Genomic DNA, 25,251 nt, shown 5'->3' with positions numbered 1-25,251 from the left:
TCTCTTCCAAAAGTGCACAAAGATACAGCAGTAAGAATGTGAGAGAAAAAGACACAATCAGAAAGACAAAGGAGTCACATAAGAAGTTAAATATTTTTAAATAAGGGTGATGAGATAGGAATAAGAAGTTGGATACAAGAACAGTTAGAAAGTAATGAAAGAGGGCTTCCCTGGTGGCGCAGTGGTTAAGAATCCACCTGCCAATGCAGGGGACACGGGTTCACGCCCCAGTCCGGGAAGATCCCACACGCCGTGGAGCACCTAAGCCCGTGCACCACAACTACTAAGCTTGTGCTCTAGAGCCTGCAAGCCACAACTACTAAGCCCGCGTGCCTAGAGCCCGTTCTCTGCAACAAGAGAAGCCACCACAATGAGAAGCCTGCGCACCGCGACTAGAGAAAGCCCGCACGCAGCAACTAAGACCCAATGCAGCCATAAATAAATAAATATTTTTTAATTAAAAAAAAAAAGTAATGAAGGAGATTGATGAGAGGAAGGTGTAATGCTCAGAGTTGAAGGTGATGGGGAGAAAAGAAGAGGCAGAATCAAGAAAGAGGCAAGATAAAACAATCATGTTTAAGAACAGATGGGGAAAAGGGACAGAACTGAAGATCGAAAAGGAAGCAAGAAAGAGAAGAACCAATGGCAAGAAAGATCAAGCTGGACACAGTGGAGCATCTCCTACCCTGTGCCAGTGAGGTGTGTGGGAGCAGTGAGCACTCTGACTAGTTAGCCAGCTGGGCAGGTCATGGTTAGTATCAGAGATGAGAGGTTAGCTCCTTGAATTTTAAAGAATGAGCTAAATTCGAGAGCATGGAATACTACCTTGATGTGGCAATCTTCTGCTATGCAGTTTTGTTTGACCTGCTCCACATGTTCTTCTATAGACTAAACAACACCACACCGTCACAAACACAAAACACATGCATGAAACGGAATTATAAAAGAAATGAAAGTTTTCAAACTGAAGTGGTTGCTCCATCACTTAAAGATGGTAAAAATGAATTTGCAAGCTTTAAAATAAATTTAAAAGCACATCAAGAAAAAAATTAAACTGAGTAAAATGTGATGTCATCAGAAAAAACAACACAAAGCAAAACAGGCAAAATTAATGTATTACATATATAAAAGCAACTTCAAAATAAAAATTCATTATTTGTATGTCAGTTATGTAACTTGGAAGTTCTAACTTAAACTCTAGTCTCTACAAATAAAACCTACTTGTATAAGCAGATGTATCCTCTACTACATAGATTCCTAACCTATAGGGGTTTATTTCAAATAAATAAAAACTATTTTTTTCTAAACACAGATTAAAAGTACTGATAATTATTTCACTCTTACTCATAAGGAATATATCCATGAAGAGACAGTCAAGGGTTAAAATTCACATCAACCATTACACTATACATAATCTTATGATTTTCTCCTTATAAGTAAATGTTTGATGAGATGAGGCATGGGAAAGAAATCACACAAATAACTTGCTCCTGGTTCATGACAGGGCCATTAGGAATGGCTATAATCAGAAATATCATTTCTGCTGTGCTGTGGAAACCTCTGAAGGTTTGATCAGAGCAATATATTCCTACCAATACTTCCTGAAGTGCCTGCTTCTCTTTCAGCCAACAGGACCCAATTCTCCATGCCTTGTGCAACTGCTCAAGGGCTGCTGCAGCTGACACTGAAGGAATGGTACAAGTGTGCAAGGGCCAACTCAGCAAAAGCCAAACTGCAGAAGAACCTATTTGCCTTTAATCAAGTGGCTAAGTTTGCCACATTTTATCCATTTCACAAAAAGCTGTTTTGTGGAATAGTCTTCTCTAACATACTCAGTAAAAATACCTTCTTCTGAATACACCTAAAATTTCAGCATTTCTCAGAATTTTAGTTTTATTAGGTAATTTTAAAAAATTAGCCAATTTTAGCATTCTTAGGATTATTTTGCCAGTTTTGCTAATTAATCAATTCACTGAATTTACCAAATTTATTGACCACCAATATCCTATTTAACAATCTAAAAAGATAAAACACTCTTATTAGATGGGTAGTTTTAATAAATTCTGCATATTTCTGAACTAAGTGACCAATTTTACTTTGCCTCAAGAGCTTTCACATTGTTTTCATAATTTTTTTTCGTAAATGAAAACCATTTTTCAGCAGATAATGTGCTATTCAATACAGTAGCCACTAAACACATATGGCTTTAAATTTAAATTAAACAAAATAAAAAATTCAGTTCCTCAGTCACATTAGCCCACTTCAAGTGCTCAATAACCACATGTGGCTGGTGACTACTATACTGTACAGAACAGACATAAATTTCCATTATCAACAAAGTTTTATTGGACTGCATGCAACAAGATATTAATTTCATTCAATAATTTAAAATTCAAAGGTACAAAAGGGTACATGATAAAAATTCTTCCATCCAAACTCCCAGCCATGTACTTCCCTTCCTGGAGCCAACCAACGCTTACACAGCATTTTAAGAAATGTTCAGTTTATCTCTGTCCCACCTCCCTGTACATGGAGAGCCTCTTCGGGTAGAAAAATAGAAAAGAACACACAGCTTGGGCTGCTGATCCCAAGAGCACAGAAATGGAGGGGCATAAAGAAGGGGAGGTAAGGGGCAGAATCGGGGAGAAACTTGGTTAAGGAAGAGGGAAACGAGAAAGGAGACAACAGATCCTCAAGAGCAAGACAAGAGTCTGAGGGTCCCAGCAACCCAGACCCAGTCTTTCTATAGCACTCTGAGGCTCTGACAAGCTAACAAAACAAAACTGCTAGAAACCTTATGAATAATTAAAGCATATCACTGTGTTTAGTAATTTGAAGAACTAACAACTCAGAAAATTGATCCTTCAATGAACTCTCTTTCTGTGAATAACAGAGCCCTAAGTGAGCAAGTATCTTTTATCTTAAATCTATTTCTTAGATTTCTATATCTTATTTTATAGAACTCAGTATCACTATAGGAAATGCAGTAAGCAATGTATTAAACGAAAGAGGAAATGAATTTGGCTCTTAGTCCCCTAACAAAACCCTACATCAATAATTTCAATACCACTGGGGTCTTTTCCTATCAAATAAGCTTATAAGACACAAAAGAATCTCTACAGTTCATTCCTCTAATTCCTCACATAAGTACATAATTTTTAAATCTACAGAAAAAAATAAATGACTGTTCACAGGACTGCCCACAATGACCATCCAGGTAAGTGGGTGAGTAGTGGAAAGAAAAGAACGAATCTGGTCGGTTCTGCTGCCCTAGGTATGGAGAACATTTGAGAAGCAGTTCTATATGCAACCTTGGGAAATTGAGCCACATAGACTGTCCCTCTCGGTTTTCACTTTTCTAAGTGAAATATAATTAATTTTTCTTTTCTCATAGTTTTTGTTGCCAATCTTTAATCACATCTGACACTCTACTCTGAACACTACTCTCCAAACTGCTCATTACCTCATTAAATAGCCAAATGGACTGAAATGCTTATATATAAAACATCTGTGTACCCCTCATTTTATAATGAAGAGATCGTTTTAAGTTCTAAAGTGTGACTCTCTCAAATTCATGATTCTTCTTGAACCCTGTATGGCATTACATTATTAACTTATGTTTAGCTTAAAAATCACCATGCAATGTAGAATCTCTGCCTCACTTTGTAAATGCAATCAATCTTCCTTCATCTCATATTTGGTGTTTCTGTAGTTTAATCTGTCTCACAAAATTATTCTACAGTTTATGCTGTTCATTTCTAAATGCTAAATAAATAAAAATGCTTTTAAAGGGTTATGCTGTATTTTCATTTAAATGATATTCAGAGAATCATAACATAGAGTATACTCATTTATATACTAAATTCCCCAAACCATCCCTCACAATGTTTATTACATGTAAAGGCCCAAAAGCAAATATTATAAAGGACATAACCACTTTCACCTGACTATACAGGATTTGTCGAAAGACCTATGTTGTTTCATTGTTATGAAATAAAAATTGTACGTTTTTATCTTAAAAAAAATTCTCTGTAGTTTGATAAACTATTACCTATGATGTATGAAAGATAATAAGTTCCAACCAAAAGTAAATTTCAAATAAATCAAGCTGGCTTCATTAGAAACGTTAAAGAAAACAAATGAAAATTAAAAGAGAGAATATTTTTTTCTAAAATACCTCACTCTGCTTTCTTTTCTTAGTGAAAATATATCTAATAAATGTCTGTTGAAGTACTTCTTGTTTAACAAGGAAATGCCAAAGTCGTTTGACTGGAAGCGCAGAAGAATCCCGGGATCTAGTTTAAAAAAAAAAAAAAAATCAACATATCACACTATTTTAGTCTATAGAAAATGTTTCATTATTTGCAGATAATTTTTTTAAAACCTCCATTATTGCAAAGAAGATACAGCATTAAGCTCAACAAAATTTTATAATTTATTTCACTTTTAATTTTTAGTTCTACAGATCATTCCTTCATCTAGTAATTAATTCTCTACAGATTCTCTAAATGGACAGGTTGAGCTGAGAGTCAATTGAATCTCTTATTATTCTCTTTCTTTTTTTTTTTTTTTTTTTTTGCGGTACGCGGGCCTCTCACTGTTGTGGCCTCTCCCATTGCGGAGCACAGGCTCCGGATGCGCAGGCTCAGCGGCCATGGCTCATGGGCCCAGCCGCTCCGTGGCATGTGGGATCTTCCCGGACCGGGGCACGAACCTGTGTCCCCTGCATCGGCAGGTGGACTCTCAACCACTGCGCCACCAGGGAAGCCCTTATTATTCTCTTTTTAAATTATACTTTAGGTTGGTTCTGTTGGTTACAGCATATCACCAATGAATATAAATGAACATAAAGTCCCACATTTCATTTTTAACAGCTAACAAGCTAAATTTAAAGCCTTGCTCTAAAAAAAAAAAAAAAAAAAAGCCTTGCTCTTTCAAGCTTATGAGCAATACTCTAAATCATGGCTGGCTGCCTCAAAAAAAGCATGCTGCTTATCAAAAGGGGCCTAGATGGACAGATGGAAGATCAAAACAGCAATAAAAACCTTAATGTGTTTACTATTAAATTACTGACAAAAGGTCAGTAGCACCTTGTTTGAATATGTAGATTGTTATCCCAAAACATTTCTGTTAAGAGTTCCTAAAATGGTGACAAAAATAAAGGTTTTGTCCTGATTATAAAATTAGTATGTCTATTTGAAGTACAGGTAATATGGGAAAAATAATTTTTTATCCAGATTTCTGATAGTTTCCTTGGCATATAGTGCTAGAAACAGGATTGCAAGTTCAAAGTTATGAGTGTTTTGAAGGCTACTGGCGTATTATTTTGCCAAACTGACTTCCAAAAAGGTTAAACCAAGCTACACTCTCATTACCATTGTAAGAGAATTCTTACTTGAATGGAGTATTTTCAGGTTCTAGCATTGCTTTATTTCGAAGAATAGCTGGTCCAGCTCCTACTGAAAGGTCAGTTGGATATGTGTTGACATAGTTGGGGGGAGGACCTTCAAATTCATCCATTTTCTCTTGCAAGATCTGCTCCCAATTCTCCAAGTTTTTAATCACAGCAATACCTAATGGTGATGTTACAGGCAACTCTAAAATGTAACAGAATATGATATTTTACTTTGATTAAAAATGTTGACCATCACCACATATTTACAAGATCCAAATTCTTAGAGCCAAAACTTCTGAAAGTACAAATAAATCTGAAAATGTTAATCTAACACCATTTTGATATTTAATGCTTTGAACAAAACAGAAGACCAGCTTCCTAAAATGAGCTAAGAAAATGTTCAGCTTCTCCACGCTGGTTTCCTGGTTTTTCTTCCAACCTTCTAGGTAGTCAGTGATTCTTGCCATATGAATTAAAACCACAGACTGGAGCCTAAGATAAATAAGACCTCATAACATCTCCAATGCTGTATATTTTTAGTACCACATGTTCTTTTATATGGATTTTGTAAAGAGAAACTTGATGATAATTTGTTGTATTTAATAACATTAATTTTCAAATTCCAAACTTACCAGAGAATTCCAGTCCAGCAATGGGAAAGAAATTCTTGACATTGTGAAGTACTAGCTTAACCATTGTCAAATGTAGAAGAGCCCAGCTGTTCAAAGGGACAAATAAAAAAACTCTCCTTAATTGAAAAATAAAATCATGAGAATATAGTAATGATCCCTGTCAACTGTTTGGCCCAATCTCCCACCCAGAAAAAAAGCTGTTTTTTTCTAACAACTTACTATTAAAAAAGAGTACCTTTGTAGTCTCTGAAAATAAAAGGTATGCAACAATGTATTATACTTGCACTATCTGAAATACCTAATGGAAAGAGATTTACCACACAGCTACATGGAATTTTAATACCATATCAATAAATTATGTATTTTTTCTCACTAAAAATGTTTGTGCCAGCTATTCTTTGAAACTGCATGTGAAATACTCTACCATCTAGCAATGTACCTCAAAGGTACAGAATTCCTAACCTGAGAACATAGGTCAGTTCTTGTATAAATTCATGATAGTAATGTTGCTTAAAACTAGTAACATCAGGAACTTCTACAAAAGAAAAGACAAAAAGAAAAGAGGAAAGCTTTATTTACCTATAGGAGTTAGGGTCTTGGTGTTCCTGTATCTGTGTATCTGAAAAAAAAGCATCATCTTCTTCTTCATCACTATGAATGCTTTCATCAGAATCATATATAACTCCACTATCAGACAAAGGGAGAAATGGCTGCAATAAAATGTGAAGTTATTTTTAAATGTATAATTGGGTTATTTTTATCCTAACTTAATATTGAACATTTTAAATGGTGTCAACCTAAACTAAAATTTTCTTTTGAAAATGATACTAGACCTAGGAAAGTCAGGAAAACCAGGTTAAAACTCTCAGATTCAATAAAATAACTGAGTAGCTAGATACGACACAAATATTTTTTTAAAATCAATGGTCTTTTTCTTATATATCAGCAATAACTAGTTCAAAAACTCTGAAGAAAAAAGGTGTATTAAGTAACATAATACCAAAGGAAAAACTTTATGAAAACTGTGAAAGAGCTACAGTGAAGGAAATTACAAATCCCTCTAAAAGCTAAATAAGGAGACTGAAACACGTAAAGACTATCATTCTTTAATTTACAGGTTTTAGGTAATCCCCATGGGGATTTCTTTTCCTTTTTTGAAACTTGACAATGATTGTAAAGTTCATAGGGAAGAAAATAATAGGTAAGATTAGCTAAGAAATCTTTCTAAAGTGAAAGATACTATTTCTTAGTGGATATTAAAATAAATAATTAAAATAAGTGCAGTCTAGCAATTGATAAGTGGAAAAATATAGTCCAAGAAGAGTATATAAATAAGAAATTAATATATGACAAATATAACATCTTACGTCGTTGGGAGGAAAGGAAGGACAACTAGTATAAGTGTGAGAATAGAAGATAAAGAGGGTACTAAAGTCTGATCTTCACTTCATTTTAGATCAACAGGAGAGTTAGAAATTAAAAAAAAGAGAGTTAAAAAGTTAAAAAGAATTAGGAGGAAGATGGGCTTCCCTGGTGGAGCAGTGGTTAAGAATCCAGGTTCAAGCCCTGGTCTGGGAAGATCCCACATGCCGCGGAGCAACTAAACCTGTGTGCCACAACTACTGAGCCTGCACTCTAGAGTCCATGAGCCACAACTACTGAGCCCGTGTGCCGCAACTACTGAAGCCTGCGTGCCTAGAGCCCGTGCTCCACAACAAGAGAAGCCACCGCAATGAGAAGCCTGTGCACCGCAACAAAGAGTAGCCACCACTTGTAGCAACTAGAGAAAAGCCTGCACGCAGCAACAAAGACCCAACATAGCCAAAAATAAATAAATTAAAAAAAAAAAAAGGATGAGGCGGAAGAGAAGGTGGAGGAAACAAAGGAGGAGAAGAACAAAAGTAAACATTTATTAGTGGAAAGGACTTTCTCTGCTTAAAAACAATGTAACAAATCATTTTTTAAAAGTATGGACAGACATGACTAAACTTTAAAACTTCCGTATGTCAAAAACAAACAAAAGGCAAATAAATCATTTTTTAAAAGTATGGATAGACATGACTAAATAAACTTTTTAAAACTTCTGTATGTCAAAAACATAAACAAAATTAAAAGGCAAAGAATCTGGAAAAGGTATCACAAGTAAGGTAAATTGTTAATATCCTTAAAAATAAAGAGTTCATTAAAAGTAAGGAAAAACATTACAATTCCAATAGATAACTTTGTTCAGAACATGAACAGTCAATTCCTCACAGTAGAAAACCTAATGGCAATAGGTTCATTAACATTTTTTGATATCATTAATAGGAAATAAAAATTATTTAATCAAATTAACAAAAATGAAAAAGGAATACTTAATGAGGGTAAAGTCAGATGCATGCTCACTATTCTCAAGGGAGTATAAATCAGTAATCTGAAGATATATATATATATATTTCAGATATGTATCTGAAATAATCAGAATGTGAACAAGGCTTATCTAAAAAGATACTAATCTCAGCATTATTTATAAAAATGAAAAAATAAATACAGCAAATACTGATAGGCAAATGGTTATGTAAACTACAGTATACTCATCAAGCTGAATAGTTATTTGGTCATTAGAAATGATATGTACCTAGAAACAATGACAAACCCAGTGACAATGAGCACCCATATACCCACTTGTGGTTTCTAAATTAGAATTTCCCACAAAAAGGAACCAGGTTCTTTGGAGGTTGCTCCCACTCTGGGGCAGGAAACATGCAAAATTAGCCTAGAATGACTTAAACTAGAAAGAAAAGAAACTCAAAGACTATTGGAAGAGTTCTCAAAAAGATTCAGGAGCCAACTGGAAGAGGCTCTCATTGGCAAAGATGGGACAATCTGAACATCCATAAGAATAATAACTGTACTGGATTAAAATACATAAAATACGTTTAAATCCATAATATAACAAAACTAATAACAAAACAAAGTTCACTGCTTCCTCTGAAGGATGCTAGAGAATCAACTCATCACTTTGAAAACTGGCACAAGAAGCAAAGAATAAAGCACTTATCCTGTCTTTCTCTTTCAAAAGGTAATTCAGGATAACCAAATAGATTGATGGAAGAAAGTATTCCAGCAAATAAATGAAGACTACATGAGAAGATATCATTATCATAATTTTAAAACTACCCTAAATTTAAAATAATGGACTTAGGCAAAAATCATCAACTAACATCTCAAAAAGAGAGTTTCCTGATGGAAATACACAAAACCACCTATGAAGTAATCCTGTACTCCCCTTTCCCTATCCAATCAGAATGGAATCTGATAAAGCCTCTAAGTTTAACTTTCACTTTACAGAAAAACAGAAATCAGGGGAACAAGGTCAGAAGACCAAACATGGGGATGCCATCAGCAAAAGCCACTGAGAAATTTTAAAGGACAAATTTGGGGGCAAAAAATGGGGAGGGGGGTAAATTTAACAAAGAGAGATGGAGGTAGAACTTATAGATTAAAAGAAACTTAAGACATATCAACCAATTGCAATGTGTGAATCTTATTTTGGACCCTGATTTAACAAACCAACTGTTCAAAAACATTTAAGGTGTAATGGGGAAAAATGTGAACACTCTCTGGATACTTAATGATATTAAGGAATTGTGTATGTATGTGTGGTGTGTGCGGTGTGTATGGTGTGTGTGGTGTGTGTGTGATAATGCTAGTGTGGTACTGGTTCAAAATCCTTCTTTTTAAAAAATAAATGGTGAAATATTTATGAATGGAATTTCATGATGTTTGGATTTGCTTCCAACCAATCTGGGGAGTGGGAAGAAGTATAAATGAAACACATGTAAAGAGGGAACACAGGTAAAGAAGGAAACCTATCAATAGAAGGTGATGTGCTTGAAAAAACAAAGTGCAGAAAAGCACACACCCAACACGGTACAAAATGGGACTATGTTGGATCTAGTCACGATGAGTATTCTGATCCCCAGAAAAGTTTTCTCTGCTTTGGAGAAACAGAGATATGTCATGGGGCCTCATGAAACCCATGGTCTCACGAAACCCTCAAATACCCATCCATCTCCTTCTGCTCTAATTTCATGCTGACCAAGGGAACTACTGATAAGCAGAAGAAGGGAAGTTAGATGGTAGATACAGGTATTCCAGTTCCTAGAAAAGGATGATGCTGATTAAAGGTTAATTAACTTTTGGTTTATACCTAAGTCCCGTATGATTTTAATTTGTCTGGTCCATTTCAAGTATCTGATCATTCCTGAATGATTATTCAGTTTCTGGAGTTGAGAGATTAATGCCTAAACTATGGTGATTCAGCCCAGAAGCTGCCCCGTCATTCCTATGTGATGCAAACATAAGAGTTAATAAAACAGACACACATAAAGCTTGCATTCCTCACGCCCCTTACCTTGGCAACAAAATAATCCCACATACTGAGTTCAGGAGGAATAAACTTTTCTTTGTAAGATGGTCTTTCTGCAGGCACTGGTGGTGGGGTAGCATCCTTTACAGGTCTTCCAGGAACCAGCATTCGCATGTTAAACCTCCTGCGGTGTTTATCTATGTCTTCAGAAGGAACAGGAGGTGCTGAATAAAGATAGAAAAAAAAAAAACTGGCCTTATTTTCCATTATTAATTCAAAGAGTTAACCTTTCTTTTCATCCTACTCTTGCCATGTTTTCAGTGTAGACTAAATTACTTACATCTGTGCTTCTAAACTTTTCTAGTTACTGCATCAGTTTTCCAACAATCATGGCAGAGATGCAGATGAGGATAGAGTATAAAAGATTAACTTGCAATGAAGCAGCCTATGTGCTATATAGAATAAGAATTCAAGCGATTCTATATACAGTGTATTAAATAAATGATATATTCAACAAATAGTACAAAGAGTGCTTGAGTGATTATTTCTGGCTGTGTTGTTCAAGAAAGATTCATTGAATGAATATGTAGGATGTAAAGCATGCCTTAAAAGAAAAGCAGAAGCTCACTGTGTAAAGAGGAAGTTGACACCAGAAATGAATGACCAAAGGTTTGGCTAAATGAGGAGTAAACTTCTTTTGCTAGACAGGTGCCAGGGAGGGGAATAACAACGACAGTCTGGAGTTAGGGTGGGACAAGCCTGTGGATAGGAAGCTGGGAGCTCATCCTATGGGCAATTCTCATGAAAGTGTCTTGAACTAGGCACAGGATGAGGTATAGTCTGCAGGATCAATTAGAGAGGAAGGTGGAAGAATCTGACACAAGAAGGACCTGAACTAGTATGGTGGGTGGTAAAGACCTAGAGGAAGTATTAGATATGAGAAATACATAAAAGAAATATCAAAAGGACTCAGAACTAATTGGATATGAGAGAACCAGAAAGAAGTCAACCTGGCCCTCTTCTGAAGCTCCCCGTCATAGAAAATGATAATTCTATCTCAAGTTCTCTTTGATGAATATGACCACTTTTCACTCTGTCCATCACTAGGCTAAACCACTTTTATCTTTTTTTTAACTAAGGTGAAATTTACATAAAATTAACCATTTTAAAGCGTACAATTCAGTGGCATTTAGTACATTCACACTGTTGTGTGACCACCATCCCTATCTAGCTGCAAAGCATTCTCACTACCCCAAATGAAAACCCTATACCCATTAAGCAGTCACCCCCCATTCCTCCCTCCCTCTAGCCCACTGCAACCACCAGTATGCTTTCTGTCTCTATGGCTTTACCTATTCTGAATATTTCATATAAATGGAAGCATGCAATGTGTGACTTTTTGTGCCTGGCTTCTTTCACTCAGCATAATATTTTTGAGGTTCATGCTAGCTATATAGCATGTGTTAATACTTCATTCTTTTTTTACAGCTGAATCACACTCCATTGTACTTATATACCACATTTTGTTTATCCATTCACTCTTGATGGTAATCCACAATTATCTTTTAAGTGGGCTATTCCCAGAGCCTCCCACATAGCCTCCCTACTTTTATTCATTCACAGTCTATTCTCCACATAGCAGTTAGAGTGGGTCTTTTGAAAACCTAAATCAGATTATGTCACTCCTCTGCTTAAAGCCCTCCAGTAGTTTCCTATCTTTCTTTAGAACAACAACGATAGTTTTACATGACCCATGAAACCCTCAATGACCTTGGCCCCAGTTACTTATCTTACCTCATCTCTGACCACACTCCCCTGAATCAGGATAGCCATTCTGGCCTCCACTGTAGTTCCTGGAAAAGGTCAAACTAGTCCTACCTCATGACTTTTGCACTCACTGCTCCGTCTGCCTGAAATGCTCTGGCCCCAGATATCAGCACGATCTGATTCCCAACTTCCTTAGGACTCTGCTCAAATGCTATCTAATCAGAAATGTGTCTTCTGATCACCCTAACTAAACTGTTCCCATCCCCTTTCCCTCATAATTCTCTGTCCAGTCACTCTCTTTTATTTTTATCGTAGTTCTTCCCATACCTGAAATATTATCACTTGCTAATTTATTGTGTTTACCTCTACTGGATGTAAGCTTCATGAAGGTAAGGGATTTGTCTGTTCTGCTCACTCCCATACCCCAAAAGCCTGGCATAGAGCAGGTGTAAGTAAATGCAAACATGAATACGTACTCAGAGGTTTAAGCATGATGATTTGATGAATGTATTACCTACCATGAAAAAATAATAGAAAACTCAGGAAGAGAAAAGAAGTAATTTGGGAGGAAAACTTCTAAATTTACAGTGGACTACAAGTAGGTAGGAAGATGGAAATTAAGAGTCATCCACATGCAACGGGAGTGGAGACAACGCAAGTCGATAAGACGGCCTACCTTACTCTGACTTACGTAGGAACCTATCCATCTGATGTGATCTTGGGCAGTAAAGACACAGGTTAGAACCTGTGCCATTTAAACTCTCTGTGCCACTAACTCCTCATCTGTAATATGACCATTTCTAAGGATGAATTAAGACAGACAATTTCTGTGTTTCAGCGCCAAGGTGTAAACCTTTCCCGTGGCATCAGTCTATATCTTACCATCCTACCACCTAAAAAAGTGGGCTAAAAAATCTATTTTGGTCCATAAGAAAGAAAAAAGAGGACAGAAAATGGAATTTAAAAACCATGTGCATGATTGGAACAGCCTTCTTGTCTATTACCATAAACTTAATCTGAAGCCAACTACTGGTATACTCTGTAAAGATTATGAGGATTTATTTAAATCTTTCTCTAATTAAAAACTATCCTTTTTCCATGACCTTATTCCTTAACATTGTCTCCTTGCTTACCATTACCTTTCCTTTTTTCTTTTTTATCCTCCTCAAATTTATCCTGGTTTACCAAAAAATGTTAAACTGAAACTATATTCTTTATTCTAACATAAGTTTAGTTATTTATTACCCTAACAAGAGTGATTATACCTTAAACATCAGTGATTTTCAAAATAAAAATTCTTAAAACATTAAAAAAAATCTTTTACTTTCACATTGGAAACTATTTACATTTACATACCTTATTGGTATCAAATTTATCTTACCTGAAATATTTTCGGATTGTCTTTGAGGCTTCACAACAAGTTTTATACCTCCCCCAAAAACAGCAGCCCACATTCGATTGTTTAATGGGTGGGCTGCAAGTCGAAATAATTCATTGGAGGAATTTGTGGCAAGAGCATGTATCAATAAACTTAAGTACACAGCAACAACGGCTTCACACAACAAAATGTTCAATTTTGGCTGGTCTTCATCTTGGGCTGAACTCAAGAGATTAATAAGTGAACTCACACCTGTAAGGGTATATAATATTATAAGAAGTCTATCAGCGTAAAGCTCCAGAAGGAAAAAAAATCCAAATCTGCAGTTTAACCGAAATTATGTATCTATATTATACTATATATATAGTGTGAATATATACACATGGAGATATATATATCTCCATAATTTGAGCAACAAAATGATAGGAATGGTTTATAAGCTATAGAATAAAATAAGAATCCATTCATCCCTACTGATATAATAAATGAGTGAATAAACAAATTAAAAGAAGAGAAGAGAAAGCTCTTCCTTACAGAACAGTTTCAACTAATACGTAGAAGGATGGATAGAATTAGAAAATCACCATCTCGTAATCCCCACAGTAATATCTGATTCAGTCAGGAGTCATCACTGGATGCTATAATTAGTGGGTAAAAGTATGATATTTTACACAATCTCAAACATTCTCTTCAAAAGATACTCACTAATTGCAAAGGAAAAGAAAGTAACTTTACAAAGGAGAAATCTGGCAGAAACTACCGTACGAAGTGATCACAGTTAATGGCACCAGTGATGGGACCAAGTGGCATCATGTGCCTCTTGATATTTTACACCGAGAAGGGTACAATCTCTCTTCATAACCTGAATCTAATATTAAGAAGACATCAGAAAAACCCAAATGGAGGGACACTAAAAAATAATAGGCTAGTGCTCTTCAAAAGTGTCAGTGTCATGAGAGACAAAGAAAGAAGGAGGAATACATATTAGAGGAGATTCATGAGACAATACAACTAAATGTTACATGGAAGACCTTAGTGGGACAACAGGTGAAATTGTCAAAAAATCTATAGATTAGAGGGCAGTATTGTATCAATATTAAGATGCTGAATTTGATAACAGTGCTATGGTTATGTACAATAAGAGAATGTCTGTTTTTAGGAAAGATAAACTGATATATTTAGATGTAAAGGGGCATCATGTCTGCAACTTACCCTCAAATATTTCAGAAAAAAGTATATATTCACACGGACACACAATAAGTGAGTGAGAGAGGAGGAGTGAATGACAAAGCAAGTATGGTAAAATGTCACTGTTTGGGGAATCCGGGTGAAGGTTACACAAGAATTGTTTGTACCATTTTTGAAACTTTTGTTAAGTCTGAAATTATTTCAATAAAATACCAAAACGACAACAATATGTTTTGAGAAACTTATGCATAAATGAATTTTAAATACACACTTGGAGTCCGTCACTTCCTTCTACTGCACTCTTCACAATGATCATTAACATGCAACCACAGAGTTATAAGGCAAGTAGAGCAAAAATTAAATGACGTGGCAGACGAGGAAAGTACATTTATTAAGAGAGTGGAGAAGGTTTGAAATAACTGTTATGGAGAGTGAGAAAGAGCCAACCGGAGGAAGAGGACTGGCAGACACCATAATATATGTGCCACAGAATGGTCACTCCTTTCCTAACATACATCTACACTCTTGAGAATAACTGTATTCTGATGTATCTGTGAAAAAAAGCTCTGTGATACTGGCTCTCTAAGATTCTAATTCGGGATGTCTAAGGATAAGAAACATGACGTGCTCACCCTTGCGAAGGATGTTAAACCTTGCTTTTCTATGCTGGTCAACACAGCTGGTTTTTGAAGCCTTAACTTTCTGAGTCTTCAGACAACATTACAGTACTTAAGAATTCCTAATCCATGGCAGAAAACATCATCAAAAACAAACAAATAAAAAACTATTCACCAAATCCACAAACAACAACAATCAGGAAACCAGTTGGTAGCTTTGTAAAAAGGAGTTGCCAAATAGAAGATTAAAAAACAAACAAACAAAAAACACCACTCAGATTCTCACCAGGCCATTGAGCAGGAGAAGAATTTGGTGTTGCATGTTCTTCAATGCTTTCTGTCCTTAGCCTTCGACGATCACTTAAAAGAAGTCCTTGATAAGCCATTCCTGTAAACTGGTTCCCTTCTGTCTGACTGCTAAAACAAATAGGGTTCAGTTATTTATGGTCTTAATAGAGGTAACAAGCAATTATACCCTATACGTATTTATTTTAGATAACTAAAACAAAACTCTTAAAACTGAGTTCACTGTTCTAATAAAAACTTATTTCAGAAAGTTCTTTAAATTAGTTACAAATATTTATCGATAGCTTTTTAAAACAAAATACCAAATTTTCTATTTAGGCAGATGACATTTAGTCATTAAAACCTTTTCCAAATGCCACCTAATACTTAAAAATCTTTTCTATATTCACTTATTTGTATTTTTTTTAAAGTCTGCTGTAAGGAGACTACTGATGGTACTAAGATATATCAGAAAGTTTCAGGGCACTATTTTGTTGCATTTCTTAGTTCTGTAAAGTCGTGCAAGCTCAACTCTGAATTAAAACATCAACTAAAATCTGAAGAATCCTATTTTAGAAATACCTAGTCCTAAAGCCAAATGTGCCCAAATATTTACTTCCCTCATCTTTATGGAGTGGGGGAAGTACAAAAGAAGAAAATAAATCTGACTCCCTGGAGAGTCAACCACAGCCTAAAAACTAGAAAATACACATTTAAACAAAATTTATTTGGATTCTTATCTGGCGCCATTTTAAGCAGTGACTGATATCAAACAAGTTGTCTTTGATCATTAAGATGACCACAGGGCTTCCCTGGTGGCGCAGTGGTTGGGAGTCCGCCTGCCGATGCAGGGGACACGGGTTTGTGCCCCGGTCCGGGAGGGTCCCGCATGCCGCGGAGTGGCTGGGCCCGAGAGCCATGGCCGCTGAGCCATGGCCGCTGGGCCTGCGCGTCCGGAGCCTGTGCTCCGCAGCGGGAGGGGCCCCAATAGTGAGAGGCCCGCGTACCGCAAAGGAAAAAAAAAAAAAAAAAAAAAAGATGACCACAGTCAACCAGACAAACTCTTTTTCACTTATTTACAGTTTTAAGTTTTTGTAGTTACTTAGACATGGCCTTATTAGGCTAACATCAGAGAACAGGCCATTTTGAGAGAGTAATTCCCTATGCAATAACAAATCTTCCCACAAGAGGCTGCTGAATTTATAAGAAAAAAATCTAGATATATGTGTAATATAAATTTAATGTGATTCTACTTATATTACAAAGTTTTCATTTATTAATACAATCCATTTAAATCTAGGTCATCTTTCCAAGTGATTCAATTTCTTACTACTTACACTGCCCTAGTCATTAAAATACAGAGTATACACTGATGAAGGCAATTAGACATTTAACAAAAATTCAAACCATTACATATATTGATATCACTTCTAAAGACATACAGAAATGGGTAAGTAAAATAGATTTTAATAGTTCAATGATAGGAATGTACTTTCTCATTTTTCAAAAGTTCTTCCTCTTTCAACTGAAAACCAAACAAACAGAAACTAATCTAACACTAAAAGGAATAGTTCCTAAGGGGCAAAAAATAAGAAAACTTCATATCATAAATTACTTTGGATAGTGAACACTTCTTTTTTTGAAAACAAACAAAAAAAAAAAGATGGTGATGATAATTTTCCTTTACTATTTGTCATTTTCTATATGTCTCTTGTTACTAGGTAATAGCTAAACTAAACAAATAATTATTTTATTTCCCATTCTCATCTATTAAAGTACACATGGTGGTCATATTTGAGGATTTTTCAGTCCCTAGGAAGCAGAACTTTAATATAACTCTGGAACAGTTTAATGCTTTTGCTGTATTAATACTATTTAGGTACTTTTTTTTTTTTTTTTTACCTGTAGCTATGACTGTCACATAATGCTTGGTAAATTGATGCAGAAAGTGATGCTGCTAGTGAATGAAGTGTGTGCACCTAAAACCAAAACAGCCACAATTACATTTTGTACTAATATTTCTACACAACAGTAGTATGTTAAAAATCAGAAAATACCCAGGAAACTAGCAATATCGTAAATAAAACTAGGTCCTACATGAGACTACTAACTCTACCTTAAAGCTTCTAAAATAAAACTCATCCAATTCAATATCCATGCTCACAACAAAGCTAACTGGTTCATATGCATCTTTATCAAATATTTATTACCGTGAGCCTGCCACTTAGCAGGCCCTAAGCAAAGTGCCAACGTTCACATTGCTGGGACTGTGTCCTAGCCTGCTAATGAATAGCCTAAGTAGTAATACTCAAAAAAAGCAGAACCAAAATCAGCTTAGAATTTTTAGAGCTTTTATTTAAAGTTGCCTTATGAAAACTTCTCCTTGATGAAACTAAAAACTTGATCTTATCAGTAAGAATGAATTAAATGTTTAGAAAGTATATCAATCACTGTCTGAAATGCTTAATTTTCCAGAAAGCAAGTAACCCACTTAGTACTTAGAAGTAATGCAGTCTTAGAATTTTAAATTTTGAAAGTTTAAAAATGATCAATATAATATAAAAACCACATCCTACAATGCCACACTGAATCAGCATTTTGAGACTCACACAATCTTAAAATTTGAAGGGATCTTAGAAATAGTTTCATACTTTTTGAAAGCTTATCCAAATTTCTAGGAACTAGAAATGTTTACTTAGAGCTTATATGCATTGAATGCATTTTCTGCATTTCCATATTCACCTATCAAATAATTTAAGTAATCTCTGCTAAAATACTGATACAGATTAATTCATGCTATGGATTAGAAGTCTCTAATAGGATGATATGACCAGTAAACCTTGGGTCCTTCAGAAGAATGTACTACCAGAGATTGAATGTGCCTTTCAAACAAAAAAATTAAAAATAAAAATATTGGGGACCTGAACTGACATCAGCCACTGGAATTGGAAAAAGTACAGTACAAATACACTTAGGCTAGCACAGTGGAAGTCTGATCATCTCTCCAGATCCTGCCACACTCCCTACTGTTTCTTAGAATCTATCCATTTTTAAGTTTTCACCATAGGATATAGTTTTAATTTGGGGTAGTAACTCTGCCAAAACTCTAATTGCCCCAAACTATTCCACAGCCTCCAACAAAACACAGTCATCAGGGAGACAGTAATGAGGGTACTTTCTCTGGGACTATTTCTAATCAATCATGGTTCTCTCAAAGATACCCCCCTGCACTTGTATTTTCATAATATCCTGGCATCTAAGCAAACAGTTATAAATATTTCTACTTAATGATTCATTTAAAGGAGATGGAGAATCCAAAGGAATATCTGGCAAGAATACTGTCTAGAAAATGAATTTTATTACCAAAAAAGTATTTGCCTGTCTTAAAGGAAGATAATAACTTTTCCACAAGTAAGAAGAAACTATCATATTAATTTCAGGTATACAGCACAGTGGTTCAATATTTTTATAGATTATCCTCCCCTTTAAAGTTATTACAAAATAATGGCTCTATTTCCCTGAGCTGTACAATATATCCTTGTTGCTTGTCTATTTTATGCTTATAGTAGTTTGTATCGCTTAACTTCCCTACCCATAATGTGCCCCACACACACACACACACACACTTTGGTAACCACTGGTTTGTTCTCTATGTCTGGAAGTCTGTTTCTGTTTTGTTCTATACAGTCATTTGTTTCATTTTTTAGATTCCACATCTAAGTGATAACATATGGTATTTTTCTTTCTGTCCGACTTACTTCACTTAGCTTAAACTCCATCCAAGCTGTGGCAAATGGGAGAATTTCAAGAATGCTTACTTTCAAATTACATTCATTGGACAAATGGTCTTGAACTAGTCCGACTGAGAAGGTAGCAGATAAGAGTACTGTAAAATATTTCTTCTAAGTTCAAATTGGAAGACAAGTATAACACATTTACCTTCTCAGTATGTACAATACCAAATGATCATAAACTCTGCATTACCTTCACATCTTCAATACTGGGATGAGGTGGTGTTTTCATCTGAACAATAGTGTAAAGTATATCATGGATGTGATTATTTAAGTACAATACAGGATTAGCTATGACTGTTTTTGTTGAAGCAATACTTGCTGAAAGCAGAGGTAGGGTGGTAGGCAGTGGTAGTGGAGACTGGAGCTGCTTCACTGTAGTTTCCTGTGAGTGATAGATTATTTTTTCCGTAGTTAAAATGAAGGACAAAAAAAGCAATTAATAGTTATATGATAAAAATACTGGCAGTAAACATCTGAGTAAAAGCAATATGTTAATGTGCTTGCTCACTTATTCTACAAAAACTGATTGCATACCAGGTCCTATGCTTAGATGCAGAAGATGTAAAGATGAGTTTGACAACAGCTGTGCTCTCAAGCTTTTAGCCTACTCCTAATTACCAAAACTTTTGTCTAAAAAGACCCATGCAGAGTGTAAATATGTGCCTCCTATGAATAGAGGAGCTAATCACATTAACATTAACCAGTAAAAAGAGCTTTACAACTATAAATGAAAGTTACTGAAATTATTAAAATAACCAAGATTGAAAACAAAAGTAAAGTCAATACCTGCTGTGATTCTTGTAGCAAAAATTTGAGTTCCATCCTTACAGAGGCCAGACCACCACCTTGGGCCCCATGAAGGCTACAGTAACTAAGAAACACTCTGAGGAGATCTTGGTTCTTCTGCAACCACAACTTCCGTCTTTCCGCATGCTCTCGTTTAGCCTGTAGTCTCCGCCTTTCTATTTGGTGCCACTCATAGGAACCAATACCTGGTTTGTCCACCATTTCTTCCTGATGCAGAATATCACTCTCTACTGTGGAATACATTTTACTGGCATATTCTTTAATAACTGATTCATGATTACATATCTCATGCAAGGCAGCAATTTCCTTTTCAAGCCAGTTATAGAGTTGAAATCTGAGTTTTCCACCATCTACTTCATAACCTGTAGCCAATGTTCTTAGTTCAGTCATAAGGATCTTTAAACAAGCTCTGAATTTTAGTTGTTCAGCAATCACATCAACTTCAGAATCACCTTCCAGGCAATCCTCTTCCTGAGGAGTCAATAACACATTAGGGTCTGGGGCTTCCCGATCTTCTTGTCTATCTTTTTCCCTGACATCTGTACTTTTCATTACTAAACCGACAGCATCTTCTTCCTCTTCTTCTAAGGCACCATCGTGCTCTTCACCCCAATCAAGAGTAAGAGGTTCCTCTTCAACTTTTACTATTGGCTGACTCCAGTCAATCTGTGATGAAGTTACGTTTGACCAATCAATTCCAGAACTTCTATCACCATCACTCAGAGTTTTTGATTCTGAAGGTACATAGTCCGTCTTTTTAGAAATGAAGTCAGGCTGATCTTTGTCTGAAGGTAAGGCAGACACTTTGGTAACTTTTGGAATTTTGGAGAGTACCTCCAAGGCTAAAACAGGACATCCAACTTTAAAATGAGCATTTGCTGTAGTAAAGAATAATTTTCTTTCTATGAGATTAATTTTATCAACAAAGTTCTTCTCCGTTTTGAGACCTAAGGTTGCCAAAGTTCCTTCAGGGGAGGCAAGGTTTCTTCGAATAAGCAAAGGATGAGTTCGAAGGTAGTTGTAGAAACTAAACACCACTGGGTTACAAGATTTGATAACTACAGAAATCAAACAGATACAATCACAAGGTATTATGTTAACTTGTAATTATATTACAAAAGAAGAAAATATGTCAGCATTTCCTCAAAAAAAAGGACACTTAAATATTAACCTAGGATTAGTTAAACTACGATATACCCACAAAATACAGCTAAAATAAAAAGAATTTCCCTGTTTTGCTATGGAGTGATATCCAGAATATATTAAGTAAAAGATACTAAACTACCTTTTATCTAAGAAAGTAAAGAGGGAACACATACACACACACACACACACACACACACACACACACACACACACACACTTGTATTTTTTTAAATGGAAGGAGAACACACAATTTTTTTTTCAATTGGTCCCCTAAAAAAGGGAGGCAAGAACAGGGTAGAGAGATGAGGAAAGAAGCTAGATTTCTCTGAAAATACCTTGATTTTATTGTTTTTATTTAAAAACCACTTCAACATTTTATATAATTCTAAAAGAAAATTAATTTTAAAAAATTCACAATAAAAGCAAAATTAAACAAATTATTCTTTGTATCAAGTTGGTAGCATAACCACAAGAGAGGAACTATAAAGTGACTTAAAAATAAGTAATTTAAAAAAAATAAGTAATTTGACTGAACATCCTTAGTGGGATATACTATCAAAACAAAAAGAACTGCAAAGAGGGAGACCTTCAAGATGGTGGAGGAGTAAGACGTGGAGATCACCTTCTTCCCCACAAATACATCAAAAATACATGTGCATGTGGAACAACTCCTACAGAACACCTACTGAACGCTGGCAGAAGACCTCAGACCTCCCAAAAGGCAAGAAACTCCCCCACGTACCTGGGAAGGGCAAAAGAAAAAACAGAGACAAAAGAATAGGGATGGGACCTGCACCAGTGGGAGGGAGCTGTGAAGGAGGAAAAGTTTCCACACACTAGGAAGCCCCTTCTCGGGCGGAGACTGTGGGTGGCAGAGGGGGGAAGCTTCGGAGCCACGGAGGAGCACGCAGCAACAGGGCTGCAGAGGGCAAAGCGGACAAATGATCGGTGCCGACCAGCACTCACCAGCCCGAGAGGCTTCTTTGCTCACCCGCCGGGGCGGGCGGGGGCTGGGACCTGAGGCTCGGGCTTCGGAGGTCAGATCCCAGGGAGAGGACTGGGGTTGGCTGCACGAACACAGCCTGAAAGGGGCTAGTGCGCCACAGCTAGCCGGGATGGAGTCCGGGGAAAAGTCTGGAACTGCCTAAGAGTCAAGAGACCACTGTTTCGGGGTGTGCGAGGAGAGGGGATTCAGAGCACTGCCTGAACGAGCTCCAGAGATGGGCACGAGCGGCAGCTATCAGCGCGGACTCCAGAGACGGGCATGAGACGCTAATGCTACTTCTGCCGCCACCAAGAAGCCTGTGTGCGAGCACAGGTCACTCTCCACACCTACCCTTCCGGGAGCCTGTGCAGCCCGCCACTGCCAGGGTCCCGTGACCCAGGGACAACTTCCCTGGGAGAACACATGGGGAGCCTCTCAGGCCGGTGCAATGTCACGCTGGCCTCTGCCGCCACAGGCTCGCCCCACATCCGTACCCCTCCCTCACCCCGGCCTGAGTGAGCCAGTACCCCCTAATCAGCTGCTACTTTAACCCCGTCCTGTCTGAGGAAAGAACAGACACCCTCAGGAGACCTCCACGCAGAGGCGGGGCCAAACCCAGAGCTGAACCCCAGGAGCTGTGCAAACAAACGAGATAAGGGAAATCTCTCCCAGCAGCCTCAGGAACAGCAGATTGTATCTCCACAGTCAACTCGATGTACCCTGCATCTGTGGAATACCTGAACAGCCAACAAATCATCCCAAAATTGAGGTGGTGGATGCTGGGAGCAACTGTAGATTTGGGGTTTGCTTTCTGCATCTAATTTGTTCCTGGCTTTATGTTTATATTAGTTTAGTATTTAGAGTTGATTATCATTGGTAGCTTTGTTTATTGATTTGGTTGCTCTCATCCTCCTTTTTTTTCTTTTATATATATAGATTTTTTTTTCCTTTTTCTCTTTTTGTGAGTGTGTATGTGTATGCTTCTTCGTATGATTTTGTCTGTATAGCTTTGCTTTTACCATTTGTCCTAGGGTTCTGTCTATCCATTTTTTGTTTGGGGGGTTTTTTTAGTATAGTTTTTAGCACTTGCTATCACTGATGGATTTGTTTTTCTGGTTTGCTTGCTCTATTCTTTCTTTCTTTTATTATTACTTTTTAATTTTTTAATAATTATTTTTTATTTTAATAACTTTATATTATTTTATTTTATTTTTCTTTCTCTGTTTCATTTTTTCTCCCTTTTCTTCTGAGCCGTGTGGGTGACAGGGTATTCGTGCTCCGGCCAGGTGTCACGCCTATGCCTCTGAGGTGGGAGACCTGAGTTCAGGACACTGGTCCACCACAGACCTCCTGGCTCCACGTAATATCAAATGCAAAAGCTCTTCCAGAGATCTCCATCTCAACGCTAAGACCCAGCTCCACTCAATGACCAGCAAGTTACAGTGCTTGACATCCTATGCCAAACAGCTAGCAAGACAATAACACAAACCCAGCCATTAGCAGAGAGGCTGCCTAAAATCATAGTAAGGTCACAGACACACCAAAACACACCCAACGGACGCAGTCCTGCACACCAGAAAGACAAGATCCAGCCTCAGCCACCAAAACACAGGCACAAGTCCCCTCCACCACGAAGCCTACACAACCCACTGAACCAACCCTAGCCACTGGGGGCAGACACCAAAAACAACGGGAACCACGAACTTGCAGCCTGCGAAAATGAGACCTCAAACACAGTAAGTTAAGCAAAATGAGAAGACAGAAACACACAGCAGATGAAGGAACAAGGTAATAAACCCACCAGACCAAACAAATGAAGAAGAAACAGGCAGTCTACCTGGAAAAAAATTCAGAATAATGAGAGTAAAGATGATCCAAAATCTTGGAAATAGAATGGAGAAAATACAAGGAACGTTTAACAAGGACCTAGAAGAACTAAAGAGCAAACAAACAGTGATGAACAACACAATAAATGAAATTAAAAACTCTCTAGAAGGAATCAATAGCAGAATAACTGAGGCACAAGAACGGATATGTGACCTGTAAGATAAAATAGTGGAAATAACTACTGCAGAGCAGAATAAAGAAAAACAAATGAAAAGAATTGAGGACAGTCTCAGAGACCGCTGGGACAACATTAAATACACCAACATTCGAATTATAGGGGTCCCAGAAGAAGAGAAAAAGTAAAGGACTGAGAAAACATTTGAAGAGATGATAGTTGAAAACTTCCCTAATACGGGAAAGGAAATAGTCAATCAAGTCCAGGAAGCACAGAGAGTCCCATACAGGATAAATCCAAGGAGAAACATGCCAAGACACATATTAATCAAACTATCAAAAATGAAGTACAAAGAAAAAATATTAAAAGCAACGAGGGAAAAACAACATACAACATACAAGAGAATCCCCATAAGGTTAACTGCTGATCTTTCAGCAGAAACTCTGCAAGCCAGAAAGGAGTGGCAGGACATATTTACAGTGATGAAACGGAAAAACCTACAACCAAGATTACTATACCCAGCAAGGATCTCATTCAGATTCAATGGAGAAATTAAAAACCTTACAGACAAGCAAAACCTAAGAGAATTCAGCACCACCAAACAGGTTTACAACAAATGCTAAAGGAACTTTTCTAAGCAGGAAACACAAAAGAAGGAAAAGACCTACAATAACAAACCCAAAACAATTAAGAAAATGGTAATAGAAACACACATATTGATAATTACCTCAAATGTAAATGGATTAAATGCTCCCACCAAAAGACAAAGACTGGCTGAATGGATACAAAAACAGGACCCATATACATGCTGTCAAAGAAAGACCCACTTCAGACCTAGGGACACATACAGACTGAAAGTGAGGGGACAGAAAAGAGATAGTCCATGCAAATGGAAATCAAAAGA

The 25,251-nt window shown here is 36.7% G+C and overlaps 1 protein-coding gene across 3 annotated transcripts in view; it reads right to left on the bottom strand.

The window, feature by feature from the left end:
• The window catches only part of DMXL2 (Dmx like 2), a 161,536-nt gene that overhangs the window by 8,868 nt on the left and 127,417 nt on the right, over nucleotides 1-25,251 (bottom strand). The window contains exons 24-34 of one of the 3 annotated variants that reach the window (XM_030850330.3): nucleotides 20,194-21,272; nucleotides 19,598-19,789; nucleotides 17,516-17,592; nucleotides 15,615-15,745; nucleotides 13,527-13,775; nucleotides 10,424-10,602; nucleotides 6,607-6,737; nucleotides 6,028-6,113; nucleotides 5,396-5,597; nucleotides 4,178-4,295; nucleotides 826-888 (exon numbers count right to left, since the gene is read on the bottom strand). In XM_030850330.3, coding sequence (XP_030706190.1) covers nucleotides 826-888; nucleotides 4,178-4,295; nucleotides 5,396-5,597; nucleotides 6,028-6,113; nucleotides 6,607-6,737; nucleotides 10,424-10,602; nucleotides 13,527-13,775; nucleotides 15,615-15,745; nucleotides 17,516-17,592; nucleotides 19,598-19,789; nucleotides 20,194-21,272 — 2,507 coding nt within the window. The remainder of the gene's footprint in view (nucleotides 1-825; nucleotides 889-4,177; nucleotides 4,296-5,395; nucleotides 5,598-6,027; nucleotides 6,114-6,606; nucleotides 6,738-10,423; nucleotides 10,603-13,526; nucleotides 13,776-15,614; nucleotides 15,746-17,515; nucleotides 17,593-19,597; nucleotides 19,790-20,193; nucleotides 21,273-25,251) is intronic. The other 2 variants (XM_060294262.2, XM_060294261.2) reach the window with 2 other exon arrangements.

This window comes from Globicephala melas, chromosome 2 (assembly GCF_963455315.2).
Source record: "Globicephala melas chromosome 2, mGloMel1.2, whole genome shotgun sequence".
Lineage (NCBI taxonomy): Eukaryota > Metazoa > Chordata > Mammalia > Artiodactyla > Delphinidae > Globicephala > Globicephala melas.
Note: the sequence above shows the minus strand (reverse complement) of the source record. Positions and strands in the feature narration are given on the sequence as shown.